Source organism: Heptranchias perlo, chromosome 30 (assembly GCF_035084215.1).
Source record: "Heptranchias perlo isolate sHepPer1 chromosome 30, sHepPer1.hap1, whole genome shotgun sequence".
NCBI classification, from domain to species: domain Eukaryota; kingdom Metazoa; phylum Chordata; class Chondrichthyes; order Hexanchiformes; family Hexanchidae; genus Heptranchias; species Heptranchias perlo.
This window is the reverse complement of record NC_090354.1, coordinates 10,642,802-10,656,304: the sequence shown is the minus strand read 5'-3', so window position 1 is coordinate 10,656,304 and position 13,503 is coordinate 10,642,802. Positions and strand designations below refer to the sequence as shown.

The 13,503-nt window shown below is 39.2% G+C and overlaps 1 protein-coding gene across 2 annotated transcripts in view; it reads left to right on the top strand.

Annotated features, from left to right (window-relative positions):
* Positions 1–8,488, top strand: part of kat2a (K(lysine) acetyltransferase 2A) — a 35,299-nt gene extending 26,811 nt beyond the window's left edge. Inside the window, exons 15-18 of one of the 2 annotated variants that reach the window (XM_067968876.1) lie at positions 4,008–4,044; positions 5,847–5,910; positions 6,743–6,827; positions 7,645–8,488. In XM_067968876.1, coding sequence (XP_067824977.1) covers positions 4,008–4,044; positions 5,847–5,910; positions 6,743–6,827; positions 7,645–7,838 — 380 coding nt within the window. In that variant the 3' untranslated portion in view covers positions 7,839–8,488. Of the gene's footprint in view, positions 1–4,007; positions 4,045–5,846; positions 5,911–6,742; positions 6,828–7,644 lie in introns of those variants that run through there. The other variant, XR_010958004.1, reaches the window with a different exon arrangement.
* The last annotated feature ends 5,015 nt before the right edge of the window (positions 8,489–13,503 follow it).

Genomic DNA, 13,503 nt, shown 5'->3' with positions numbered 1-13,503 from the left:
GGAGCCCTAGTAAAATTGAAGTCAGTGGGAATCGGGGAAAACTCTCCAGTGGCTGGCGTCATACCTAGCAGAAAGGAAGATGGCAGTGGATGTTGGAGGCCAATCATCTCAGCCCCAGGACATCGCTGCAGGAGTTCCTCAGGTCAGTGTCCTAGGCCCAACCATCTTCAACTGCTTCATCAATGACCTTCCCTCCATCATAAAGTCAGAAGTGGGGATGTTCGCTGATGATTACTCGGTGTTCAATTCCATTCGCAACCCCTCAGATAATGAAGCACATAATGAAGCAGTCCGTGCCCGCATGCAGCAAGACCTGGACAACATCCAGGGTTGGGCTGATAAGTGGTAAGTAACACTCACGCCAGACAAGTGCCAGGCAATGACCATCTCCAACAAGAGAAAGTGTAACCACCTCCTCTTGACATTCAATGGCAATGCCATCACCGAATCCCCCACCATTAATGTCCTGGGAGTCACCATTGACCAGAAATTTAATTGAACCAGCCACAAATACTGTGGCTATGAGAGCAGGTCAGAGGCTGGGTATTCTGCGGCGAGTGACTCATCTCCTGACTCCCCAAAGCCTTTCCACTTTCTACAAGGCACAAGTCAGGAGTGTGATGGAATGCTCTCCACTTGTCTGGATGAGTGCAGCTCCAACAACACTCAAGAAGCTCGACACCATCCAGGACAAAGCAGCCCGCTTGATTGCCACCCCATCCACCACCTTAAACATTCACTTCCTCCACCATCGGCGCACCGTGGCTGCAGTGTGTACCATCTACAAGATGCACTGCAACAAATCACCAAGGCTTCTTTAACAGCATCTCCCAAACCTGTGATGTCTACTACATGGAAGGACAAGGGCAGCAGGCACATGGGAACACTGCCACCTGCACGTTCCCCTCCAAGTCACACACCATCCTGACTTTGAAATATATTGCTGTTCCTTCATCGTCACTGGGTCAAAATCCTGGAATTCCCTACCTAGCAGCACTGTGGGAGATCCTTCACCACACGGACTGCAGCGGTTCAAGAAGGCCACTCATCACCACCTTCTGAAGGGCAATTAGAGATGGGCAATAAATGCTGGCCTTGCCAGCGTCGCCCACATCCCATGAATGAATTTTTAAAAAATTTAATGTCGCGGTATGAGAGATAATGCGGAATGGGATTTTCTGGACACTGGAACTGGCCAGATGGACTTCAATCGTCTTTCCTAGTCCTGTTCATACCTGTGATTCTATATGCAGATAGATGGTAATTGTAATGCTGCATAGGGAAATGATTAATAGTATACTAGAATCATGTGAGTAATGATAGGGATTACGTGGGAGATAACTAGAATATAAAAAATATTCCCAAACATTCCAACTGTGCAGCCCAGAAATGGGATAATCCTAAATGTGTTACATCCTAATTGGGTCCATGTGGAATGTTTCTCACATTCTGCAAATGCGGAACATGCACAGTATACAGTGTGTTGTAAGTGTATCAATGTCCCTTAATGTGCCAGACTCTAATATCCATCAATGAAATGAAGTTCCCCAAATCTGAGCTGATGAGCAACCGAACCTGAAACAGATGGGCAACTAAAGCGAAGGTACTTGGTTCTTGACCTCATGGATGGTGGTAACACTGGTGCCATTTGTGTGCCCATTTTTCTTTTATCTGTACAGCCACCAGATTGCCAAAGTTTGAGCTTTTACACATTTCTCTCCAGTAGTTTCTGTTATTGTAGCTTCATTTGAGCTTCTTGGCTGCACACATTTCATCTGGTCTTCATCTCACTGAGAACCAGTGTCAGCTGTTGCCAGTTCCCTCAGCTGTTTGGCTAGATAGGGGGTGCTGATAGATGTCTGTTTTTCTTGATGAAGCAATGTATTATTAGGTCAGTGGCCGTGCATACTTCTGTGGGTCACTAGGAATGATGCTGAACCATGTTAACACCATACTCCTTTCACTGTAGCATGATGCAAGTCAAAGTCACTGCCTTTACATCAAGACTGAGATTGTCATATGCTTGATCAGTCTTCAAGTAAGCATTGCCACCACGTGTTTACTCAGAACTTGAATAATTGCTTTTGATTTCATAATGAAGTAGGATTTGTAGACAGGTTTTTAAAATAGGTTACTGCTAGACAAATATGTATAAGAACCCTGAAATGTTAGAGGTTGTATTAGATTGTAAAATGTAAAAACTTAGTATGAAAATAGGATACTGGTTCAGTGGGTTTCAACAATGTATTTTTATCTCTTGGACCTGGATATGCCCGGAATCAAGATTAAAAATCTCTTTTCTAACGACCAACAGCCAATTCTCAATAGATTTTGAGTCCACAGCACAAAACTTATCCAAGTTCTGCAATAGGTTTCACTTAGAATACATATAGGGACAGAAATGAAAGTGTAGCAGTGATGTGCTGAAGGTGCATGTGAAGCACATTTGGGCATAGTAGAAGGAGATTACCTTACACTATACCTGAGAGTGTTTGATCCTGACGTGCCAGCATCCTTTACTTTGAGCAAACATTCACCCGAGCATCTGTCTACATAGTTAAAAATTTTACAGTTAGCACTAGTTCTTTTAAGGACAAAGTACCTCAAAAATGTCATTCACCCCTAGGGCAAAAAAATCATCATTGATCCAAGTAATCACTATCTGTTACTTTACCAGGCAAATAATTGACTAAATGTAAACAAACCAAAAGCAGTTCCATTTACTCAGCAATTAGCAAAAGGTACCAGTAAGGAACTGGTAACCAACACAAAACTGAGAAGCCAAATTGGTCAATTATTTTTCCCAAACTAACCAATCAAATTGCTCACAAGATTTTGCTGCGACTTCTTTCAGTAACCATGTTGCTTTTCGAGTTACTGACTATATCAAAACGATAAATTAATTACACAAACACAGAAAAAAAAATTCTCAAACCAAACTAACCCCCTAAATCCACCTGCTTCATCTCTGATATCCTTGTAAAAACTTTCTTTCACACTGGTGTCTCGTATCTGTGTGGCCTAAGGCTGGAGAGGTGCCAGGTTCCCAATGCTTGTAGTGGGATATCCTGCTGATATTGCCCAGGCTTTAAACTGTCTCAACCTGTTTGCAACTTGTGACAATTACAAGGCTACCGATTTTTTTATTTTACTGCCTGCAAAATCTCGTTTCCTGCTGCTGTAATTAATGAAGTTGAAAGTTTATGTAACTATACTTCTGAAATCTCCACTGGTAAAAGAAAAAATAGACTGCAGTATAATAAAGTGAACAAGTAGGCAGTGTTTAGTATACTAGCAGGCAGTATTTAGCCTATTAATGTGGGACTGATCTTGGGGATGGGTGAGGGTTTGAGACATTTTGATGGACATTGTTAGAACTGGGCGTGTGACTGCACTGAATAAATGGCAGTGGTTTTTTTTTACCACATTGGTGAGTTATCCCAGTTTGCTTTGAAGCTATTCACCAGAAGGAACATTATAACATGAAATGACGTTTTTTTTTAGTAGTGACCGCAATACCTCCCAGCATCTAATCCCCTACTCCTTCCAGCTTTCCTGCCCGTGGACATGCCTCAAATGGGTGTTTTTTTCGTCTAAAGGTCTTCTTATGAACCAATGTGCTACGACTTACCATGAGGACCAATGGAGATCGGCTAGCTTTTACATTTTGGTCACGCTGCCTAAAACTTTAGTCAATGCATCAGCTGTTCAGTATGTATTCCATGTAACATTAAAATAAACCAATACATAAGGCAAGTGGAAGTAATATTGCTGGATTTTTGTGCATTATATTTTGCAATGGAACAAATCAGATGTTGAATTTCTCTTTTTTTGACTCTGCATTGTCGAATCTTGATGTTTGTCTTCAGTGTATAACATATTCTGAAGTGGCATTTCAGACAATTTGATATGTGAAAATGAGTTGTTTATCATGTACTGATACTGAGAATAGTGTTTTTTTAACCTTAACCCAAATTTTAAAATAATCATCTTTTTCTCTCCAATAGAGGAAACTGGTTGGAAACCTAGTGGAAAAGAGAAAGGGTAAGAACATTTTGTATTAATATAAACTAAGCAGAAAGGCTGGTTAATACTGAAGTTAGTCAAAAGATTGAACGCAAAGTATTATAAAATTTGTCTCTGGCTACATTTATTGCCCTCAGAAGATGATGGTGGCCAGCCTTCTCCTTGAGGTGCTGCTGAACTTGTACTGACTGTGCTCCCACAATGGTATTAAGTCGGGAATTCCAGGGTATTAACTTGGCATCAATAAAGGAATGGAGATATATGTCCACGTAAGAATGGTGTGCGGCTTGGAGGTGATGCTGTTCACACAATATTGTTGCACCTGTCCTTCTCGGTGGTATTAGTCACAGCAGAGAGGTGCTGCATTACATCCTGTAGATCATATGTACTGCAGCCACAGTGTTCCGATGATGGAGGGGGTGGTAGATATTAAGTGAGGTAGCAGGGGAACTGGTCTGTCCTGAATGGCGCTGCATTTCGAGTGTTGTGGCTATATCCATCTAGGTGATGCTGAGTTTTCCATCACACTCCTCACTTGAGCCTTGTAGATGATGGAGAGGCTTTGCAGGGTTAGGAGATGAACCACTCACCACAGTTGTACCAAGTCTCTTCCCTGCTCTTGTGGCCATAATGATGATATGGTTGGTCCAGTTCAGCTTCTGGTTAATGGTGGGGGACTCTGTGATGTTGGTGCTGTTTACGGTGGTGGGGGAGGTGGCAGAGCTTTCTCTTGTTAGAGGTGGTCATTTCCTGGCACTGATGTGGGGCAAATGATACTTGTCAGCACGAGTCTGGATGTCAAAACCCTGCTGTAAGCTGCCACGGGCCTCTTCACTATCTCAAGAGTTGTGAATGGCGATGAACACTGCAATAGTCAGTGAACAACCCCACTCCTGATGGAAGGAAGGTCATTGATGAAGCATTTGATTTATCTGGTCCAAAAGAATACTAGCTAATTTTAATGAATTCTTTGTGTGTTTATTTTTAAATTTGCATATCTAACTAACAATTTCTTGATGACTTCAAGGAATCTGGTTAAGATGGAGCTAAATTTGTAACAATAGATAGACATATTAATTCTAAGGAATAACTAATCTACTTTCTGTTCATTCAGTCCCTATTGCTCTGCAGCACAGTAATAGTTTGTTTCCCCAGTGATATGAGCATTTGTGCTTAAATAAAAGCACATATCATTAGTTTATGTCAGTTTAATGTAAAAAGTTACTGAATATTTCCCCTTTTAAACACAGTTTCAAAAAGTTGTTAGTGCAGAACATTTAGTGTTTATCGCCCTGAGTGGAGAGTTGAGTCCTAAAGAATTGCCTTTAACATTAGGTTTTACTGTGTTCGAAATACTTGTATTTGGGTTTGTTGATATGAGTGCAGGAACCACACACATTCATTGGTATTTCTTTACTTTCTTTGTGAGAGGAATGAGAATCTACAGAAGTACAATTATTGTGTTTGTGCTCATTAACCACCATGAGTGGGTGATCTATGTGTTATTGCTGTGGTGTTCCATCAAATCTGCTATAAAATAAAGATTTATTGATATCTCCCTTGTCAGTCATCCTGATGTTTTAAAGTTTATAAAATGTATATAAACTAAAAATAGCAATACACTGAAACACAACTAGTTTTCATTCTTCGTACTAATGTGTGCTCGAGATAAACAACTTTTCATGCTTTAATCATGATCCCGTCAGTCAACCAATGAAATATTTTTCAGACTAAAACTACTGAAAATTAAATTGCATATTCTTCAATCCAATGTATGTTGGTAAGGATTGTCATCAATTTCTACCTCCTTTGTATTCCAGGAAAGAATTGAAGGATCCAGATCAGCTGCACAATTCTTTGAAGAATCTACTGGCACAAATAAAGGTTGTGAGAAGAGGATGTACCTGGGATATGGTTAAAGGACTGTTTTTAACCTGTGTAAACTCAGCAGCTATGCAATTGATGATTTCTAGATTTCTGATATTGAGCACTCCTATAATTCAGTCATTTTTTTGTGCTAAAAATTCAAATTATCCAGTAATTCAAATTAAACAACTGGAATAAAACAGCACTGGTGGCTTCTTTAGCATAATTCAAATTAAGTGACTGAATTATAAGGAGTAAACTGTATAACCATGAAAACTTTATCTAATCTGTTTTCTGAATGCTTTGAATAAATATTTTCTATGCAAAACTGGTAGCAATAGTATCAAGCAGTTAAATGTCACGGCTGTAATGATCGAACGTTTCTGCAATAAATTAGTTAAAATATTTTGACTATCAACACAATTCATTTAACCCTTTGGCTGCAGATTTTTTGTACTCAAGTAACATTGAGTGTATCACCACTGGCTTCAAGTTGCAATGCAAGCCAATCTATTTATTTTATTATATTTTATATTTTTTGAAGTTCACACTTCTTAGTGTTCCCCTCCACCCAGCCCCCTCCCTGGACAGTGTTGCTAAGATGGTGAACTTAGTGTGGGGAACTGCAGAGCCAGATTCACCTCATACTGCTCCATGGTAGGGCAGGTTTTGTCTTCAATATCACTTAGTCTGGTTTAGTTTTATTAATTTTATATACTTCCCTCCATTTAGGAAAAAAACTCATAACTTTCTACTTGGACTTTTTTTTTAGCATGTACTTAAAAATAAAGAACTGGAATTCTATTTTCCAGTATCAGCGATCTCATGTAAATCACGTTTTCTTTAACAGAGCCATCCCAGTGCTTGGCCTTTCATGGAACCAGTGAAGAAGTCTGAGGCTCCAGATTACTATGAAATTATTCGGTTTCCAATCGGTATGTTTCACTAATTGCACAAGTTTTTAAATTTAACTCTTGCATCTTTTTGTTGTAAAGGAGATATATGAAATATTTAGATAATTCACTTTACATATAGTACAATTTAATTTTTGATTAGTTATTTGCATTTGATCAGATTACTCTGAGGCAATGTTTGAGCATTAATGCAGTTAGTTTCTGTAATCATATTCGTGATGACATGTAGCAGTTTCTCACTTGACCCAACCGTAATCAGCTGGACCATACTCTCTTTATTTTAACTCATTAATGAGAGTCCACTGAAGAGAGTTTCAAAAACAATAGTCATTTTATGATACAGCCTATCATAAGGTTTGCTTTTTTCAATCCACACCAAGTCATTTGAATTCAAGCCAAAATATATTCTGGTGGGCAACATATCTGTTGATGGGCCTCATTCATTGGCTTTGTTTTTGTTAAGAGAGGACAATACCTCGACTTCCTTTTCATACTTGCTTCAGGTCAGTCGTGAGGTCTGTAATTACATTGCCATAGCAACAGCTCCCTGAAAATCTTTCCTAAATTATAGTGGTTAATCCAAAATGGGGCAATTAGTCTAACTGCCTATAAGAGTGTAAATTCTGGCCTTTTTTATTGACCAGTGAACTCAGTGCATGTTAATTTATGAATCTTATTTTACATTGTGGAAACTGCCAACTTGCACAAGCTGCCAACTTGATAAGTATTTATCATTCTTGGATTTTCTCATTCCCTATATTTTATTTTTGTATAAATTACAAAAGAAACTCGTCCTATGGGGATATGAAGGCTATATTGATTCTTGTTTTTGCATCAGACTTAAAGAGTATGAGTGACCGGCTGAAGAATCGTTATTATGTTTCCAAGAAGTTATTTATAGCCGATGTACAACGTATCATCACAAATTGTCGTGAGTATAACCCTCCCGAGAGCGAGTACTGCAAATGTGCCAACATGCTGGAGAAATTTTTCTACTTCAAGATTAAAGAAATGGGGCTTTTGGACAAGTGAAAACACTTACAAAAGGGATAAGCTTGGACATTCAGATCTGACAGACTGCGAACACAGCAGAATAAACTATTCCTAAACTGTAACTCAGTCTGATCAGCATTTTGGATAGTGGCATTACTGAAATTTGTTTGAACGCCATTACAGTATGCTGTAATTGCATGGGCTGGCCATTGGTACCCATAATGCATCATTTTCTTTTCCAAAGTCCAGTCTGTTCCAGTGTTTAACTGTTGAAGTATCCATCTCACTGCATGCAGTTTCTTCTGTCAAAAGTGTACGTAAATAATCGAGACATTGGATGCTCCATTTGGATATCTAGTGATCTGTAATATTCACAAGTATGCAAAGATGATGCACATCACAGAAGTAATCACTAGGTTGCAAGCATTTATGTGGCTTATTGAAATCGACGATGGAACCGACACATCAGATCATTTCAAAAGAACGTGTACTACAGTGAGCTTCTCACGTTTCACTCTGTGGAGTCTGTGACTTCAGCGTTGCCTGTCAGTAAATGATAATAGGGCATGTGTGATAATGCCTGACTACTTTCAGTTTTTGTAATTTTTTTTAAACTAAGTTGCATTTTGTACGTTTGCTGTAATGTCTTGCTGATGTAAATAAATTCAGCAGTAACTTCCACTCGAAAATTGTAGCTGCAGTTTTTATTTCTTGCCATTTGTAAAATGATTGCTTTGTTTGCCTACATAAGTCACCATGTCAAAGTAATTCATTAAATATGAAGGACTTTGGGACATTTGAGAGGTACACGATTATATAAATGCAAATCTTTTTTTATTTTACTGTGTAATTGGTCTGGTGTTCTTACTATTATAATATGTTTTTTAAAGACATATTAAAGTAGGTCATGCTGCTAAACATAACCATTCTGCACAAATTATCACTTCTACCACGTTCATTACACAATGCACAAAAATTTAGGATATTGAGCTTTAATTGAAATTTCTAAAGGAGAGTGTAGTTTGATTCCTATTTCGGGGACCAGCAGAGAACCTTCTGTTTTTGCCACATGGAAGGATTTAGTCATGATTCTTCCAGTCCTCAACTATGAGTCCTTCAGGTAAAATGTGTACTATATAAAATGGGCTAACAATGTGACTGTATCGGGTCTTCTAGGAGAATGTGAACTACTGTAAGGCGCTGAAGTGAAGGCAATACTTGTACCTATAGGTTACTCACGTCAGACTAGAAAAGAGATTAGTTTATTTGATAGTAAGTCTTAATAACAAAAACTGGGGTTCTGCTGATCCCCTATATAGGAATCAAACTACATGTTGCTCGGGCAGAGCAGACTGAGCTTTACGCTGAATCTGGTTGTGCTGTTCCTCACCAGGGAGTGCTAATACTTTCACTTGATACTAAAAGTAGAAACTTAAGTATTAACGACTCTCAGCTTTATCTTAAAGTTAACTTAAAAATGTCTGAAATATGTTGATTAGGTGATTTTGGTGGACATTTCAAAATAAATTTGCCTCACATTTTTTATTTTTCTACATATTTAAACAATGAATAATAAATCTGACCCCTTTATGTTCATTTGATTGCATTACAAGGGAAAGTTTCATTGTTGGTCAATGGGAGCTTTGGCAAGAATGTTTACAAAGCTTTTGTATTAACTTTTGAGTCTGCTAAGGAGAATATTGGAAAGCTTTGCTCCAATACAGTGCATTCTCGTCGGGTAAACATTTAAGTTTAACCATCTGAATTGCCTTTTGTCAGGACTGCTTACTGCATCGTGTGGAAATTTTGATTACATTTCCTATTTGTATTCAACTTGGATTGTATGTGACTGTGTTGGTTTAGCTCCAGAAGAGCCCCATCAAAATACATTGCACCAAACTATAAACTGCGACCTACATGTGCTGCTTCTCATTTGGAAGATGTCTTTATTCTTGAATCTTGCAGTTCTTCTGACAGTCTATGAAGTATTGACCAAAACCTATTGTTCAGGGAATAAAAATTCCCATTAAATTGTCTTTGTGTCTCTGTAACTATCCAAGCGACAAGAGAATAATGAAGCTTACTATGAAATCAAATAATAGACATATTTTATATCTAAGCTATACTTGACTCTTTCAAATTAATCTACCAGAGTGAAGTTTAGTAGTAGTAGAAGTACTCTACTTGAGTCTAGTTTGAATCAAATGAAATGTTAGTGTTGCTATGAAGTATTCATTTTGGGGTGTTATTGTCATTGGCTGAATTCACCTTTTAAAGTCTTCACTAAAGTTTTTTTAAAACACTAGGGAAATTACACCCAAGCAACAAGTTGAAAAAGATTTGGTTTGGGCCCTGGTCCATACCAAGCTAGCTAATCTCAATTGGCAGACATGAGGATGCTACAAGTGATGTTGAGTACCCCCAGCAAGGGAGGAATTAAGCTGTGTTCCTGCTTGTGATTGCTGTGCCTGCTCGAAACGCGTATGTGTGGAAGCTACATAAGGCTGGGGTCGGCCTGAGCTTTGATGCAACCATATAGAATGGCCAGCCAACACTTATTGGCTGGGCTCGCACATGGAGAACGGCTAACTTGATGAAAGATGGAGGGTTGCTGGTAGCTGTGGAACAGAACTGCTTGAGTTGAGAAGGGGAAAAATGGAAAATTGAAGATAAGCAAATATGGTGCTTACAGAGAGCCATGGGGACAGATTTGCTTTACAAGTCCAAATGTCAGATGTGGAATACATTGCACTGATGGAGTGACTTTAAGGGGGTACAGGTATATGATTTTTAAGATATTCAATTGCAACAATTCTCCTTTGAACCTAAAGTACTGTGTTCATGTTTACGTTTTAAATGGATGGGCTCATTTAAGAGTTGCATGCTTCATTTTGGTTTACTTTGGGGTGGGAAGAGGTAAATGAAGTGCTTAAAAAAAAAGTATCTTTGATGTCTTTAAATGGAACAGGGAATGCACAGCCAGAAACTGCTGCACATTTATTTAAATACTTAATTGTCAGATCATTGGTAGAATCACAGTATTGGTGACTTACCAATGCCACTGAAATTTAAGAAATATGAATGCTTCACCCTGATAATTAAACTATTGACAAAATAGATTTTTAAAAGCTTTTCATTTGATTTAGTTGCTGGTAAAACTTACTGACCGTGGCAGACAGATTGATTTGTTTGCTATTTCTGGTTAACACACACACACACACACACACACACACACACACACCAATCCTTTTATGCAATGTCCAAGAACTTATCTCGATTATATCCAAATAGAAAGTAACCACTTTAATATAGCAATGAGCAAACCAATAGTAAAAAAATTAGATTGAGATACAGGTATTAGGAAGCGATTACAAGGTGGTAATGTTTTCAAAGGGTTTAAATGCCAGTGATAAACTTCAAGAGCAAAGCTTATAGTGGTTTGTAACTCAACTGAACTTCAATGACTTCAGTCCTAAATCTGATGCATACCCTTGTACCAATATGTGTGCAGTGTTGGTAGGAGCAACTCTCTCCATTTCTACTCGTACTGCTGTTAGGTGATTAACTATTCTGACACTCCATACAGTTGGCATGTAATGACTTCCTCACTGAAGGTTTAACAATTGTGAATGTAATTACTGGAAGTCTGAGTGATAATTGGATTAATAGGCAATATATATTTTACAGTTAACTGTATAGTTTTGTCAGGTTTATCTAATTTATGATTGAAATTTCAAAGGTTACGATGCTGATTACAATTGCAGAAGCAAAGTTTATTAAGGGAATCTCCAATAGTGTTGTTCATACAAGTCGGACAATATGCTGTTTGATAAGGACAGAAGCATAAGACTATGTAGTGCACTATGTTATTTTCTTGCCAAGGTGGACCTGTATCCCTATGAGGCCACAAAATTCAATTGCTATAAAATAAGGGCATCCTGAGGCCAATTACAGGCTAATTACACAGGCACATCCTGAGTCCACTAATGGCTATTGTTTCTCTATAGATTGGCAAATGATTTAAAAACCTTTTGAGGAACCAGGGATTTACAAGGTATGACACTTTGAGGTATGACATACTCAACTTTTATTTGTATTTGCATATACACATGCACATGTGCATGCACACTGGTCTGGATCTCCCCCATAACATTGCTCGTGGTAAGTCAGAGGATACGTTACCAAGACTGAAACGTTATACCACGTAGCATGTGATATCTTCTACTGTTAAGGTGTAGCTCTGTGTAACTGGTGTGTCCCTTGAAAGCCACAAAATCTAATTGTGTATGGATGCATTCTGAGGTTAATTACAGGCTTATTGCTCTTGGGCAAATGCTGGGGTCAATTATAGGAATTTTTTCTTTTAAAATTCCCAGCTACTCCACATGGTCAGAAGGAACCATCGGAAAATAATTGGCTTTCTTTATTAGATATTTGTATGTGTGACGCCTGAAATGTGCCCAACACATCTCAAAGCTTTTATACATTAACTTGATGAGATGGGTGTGGAAATATTTTGGTCTGTTTTAGAAAATATGCACCAATGTTTACTTTCTTGGGAAAAAAAGTCCTGTTTTTTTCCTAAAAGTATATGGGGTTGAAATTGGGCCGTTTAGCACCCGTTTTTTTAGGCACTACGTGGAAAAATAAGCCTCGAAAATGGGGTCCAAGATGCACGTGCACATTTCCAACGGGAAGTGTGCAAGACGCCAACTTGGTAAAGGGGTTTGCGTGTGCACATCTAATGACCGCCGGCAGCACGCAGAGCAGGGAGATTATGGTGCCAATCCGTGTGCTATTTTGGAACTCCACACGCCATCCAACCTCGCACAGCTGAACATGACGCAAAGGGCATGAAGGAACCCCCCCTGCCATGAGCAGCATTTAAAAGGATCATGCAGGAGTTACAGGTTAGTTGCTGTACTATTTCTTCTGGCTGGAGGTTTCCTATACTTGGATAAAGTTTCAATACTCTACAGGGAGTGGGCTGGCTGGCTGACAGGCAACAAGAAGAGCACTGGTGGAGTGGCAGGGGTGGGCGCAGGTTCGCGTTCCATGGAGCCACTGCCACTTATTGCCTCCGGTTATGCGCCACCTTCTCCTGCAAGAAAGAGGAAAGTGTGTCAGTGAGTGTCCTGCAAGATGTTTAGGTGATGTGGCTGTCATGGTTGAATAGCAGTGTGTGTGAACTGTGAGTTGGGATGAGGTTTGCAACAGTACTAAGTGTGTTAGGGTGAGATTAAAACATACAATTTGAATAGTTGAGTACTGGCTGAAAGATTGGGGGTGGTGTGAATTGAGCAGCGGATGAGGCTAGTTGGTATGATATGCCACTTGAAGCTTGAACTCATCTTGACAACTGGTTTTAAATTATTGAACTCCTTCCTGCACTGCATTCATGTTTTTGGAGCTATGCTCCTGGCATTTACCTCCTCCATTATTTCCTCCCACTGCCTCTTCAGCATATGTCTGGAGGGCCTCCTGCCCCTCTCCACCTCCTGCACCAAGGCTTCTGGTGCATCATCAGAGAAACTTGGTGCATGCTCTCTCCCAGGTGCGGCCATTCTTCAAAGTATTACAGCACAAATTCAGTTTTGAAATGACTCCCACCATTTCTTGCAATCACAATGTACCTCCCCTTTCAAAGGCACAGACTGCCTTTAAAGAGCTCGAGCCACTCGTGATACCGGGGCCCCTGCTGATG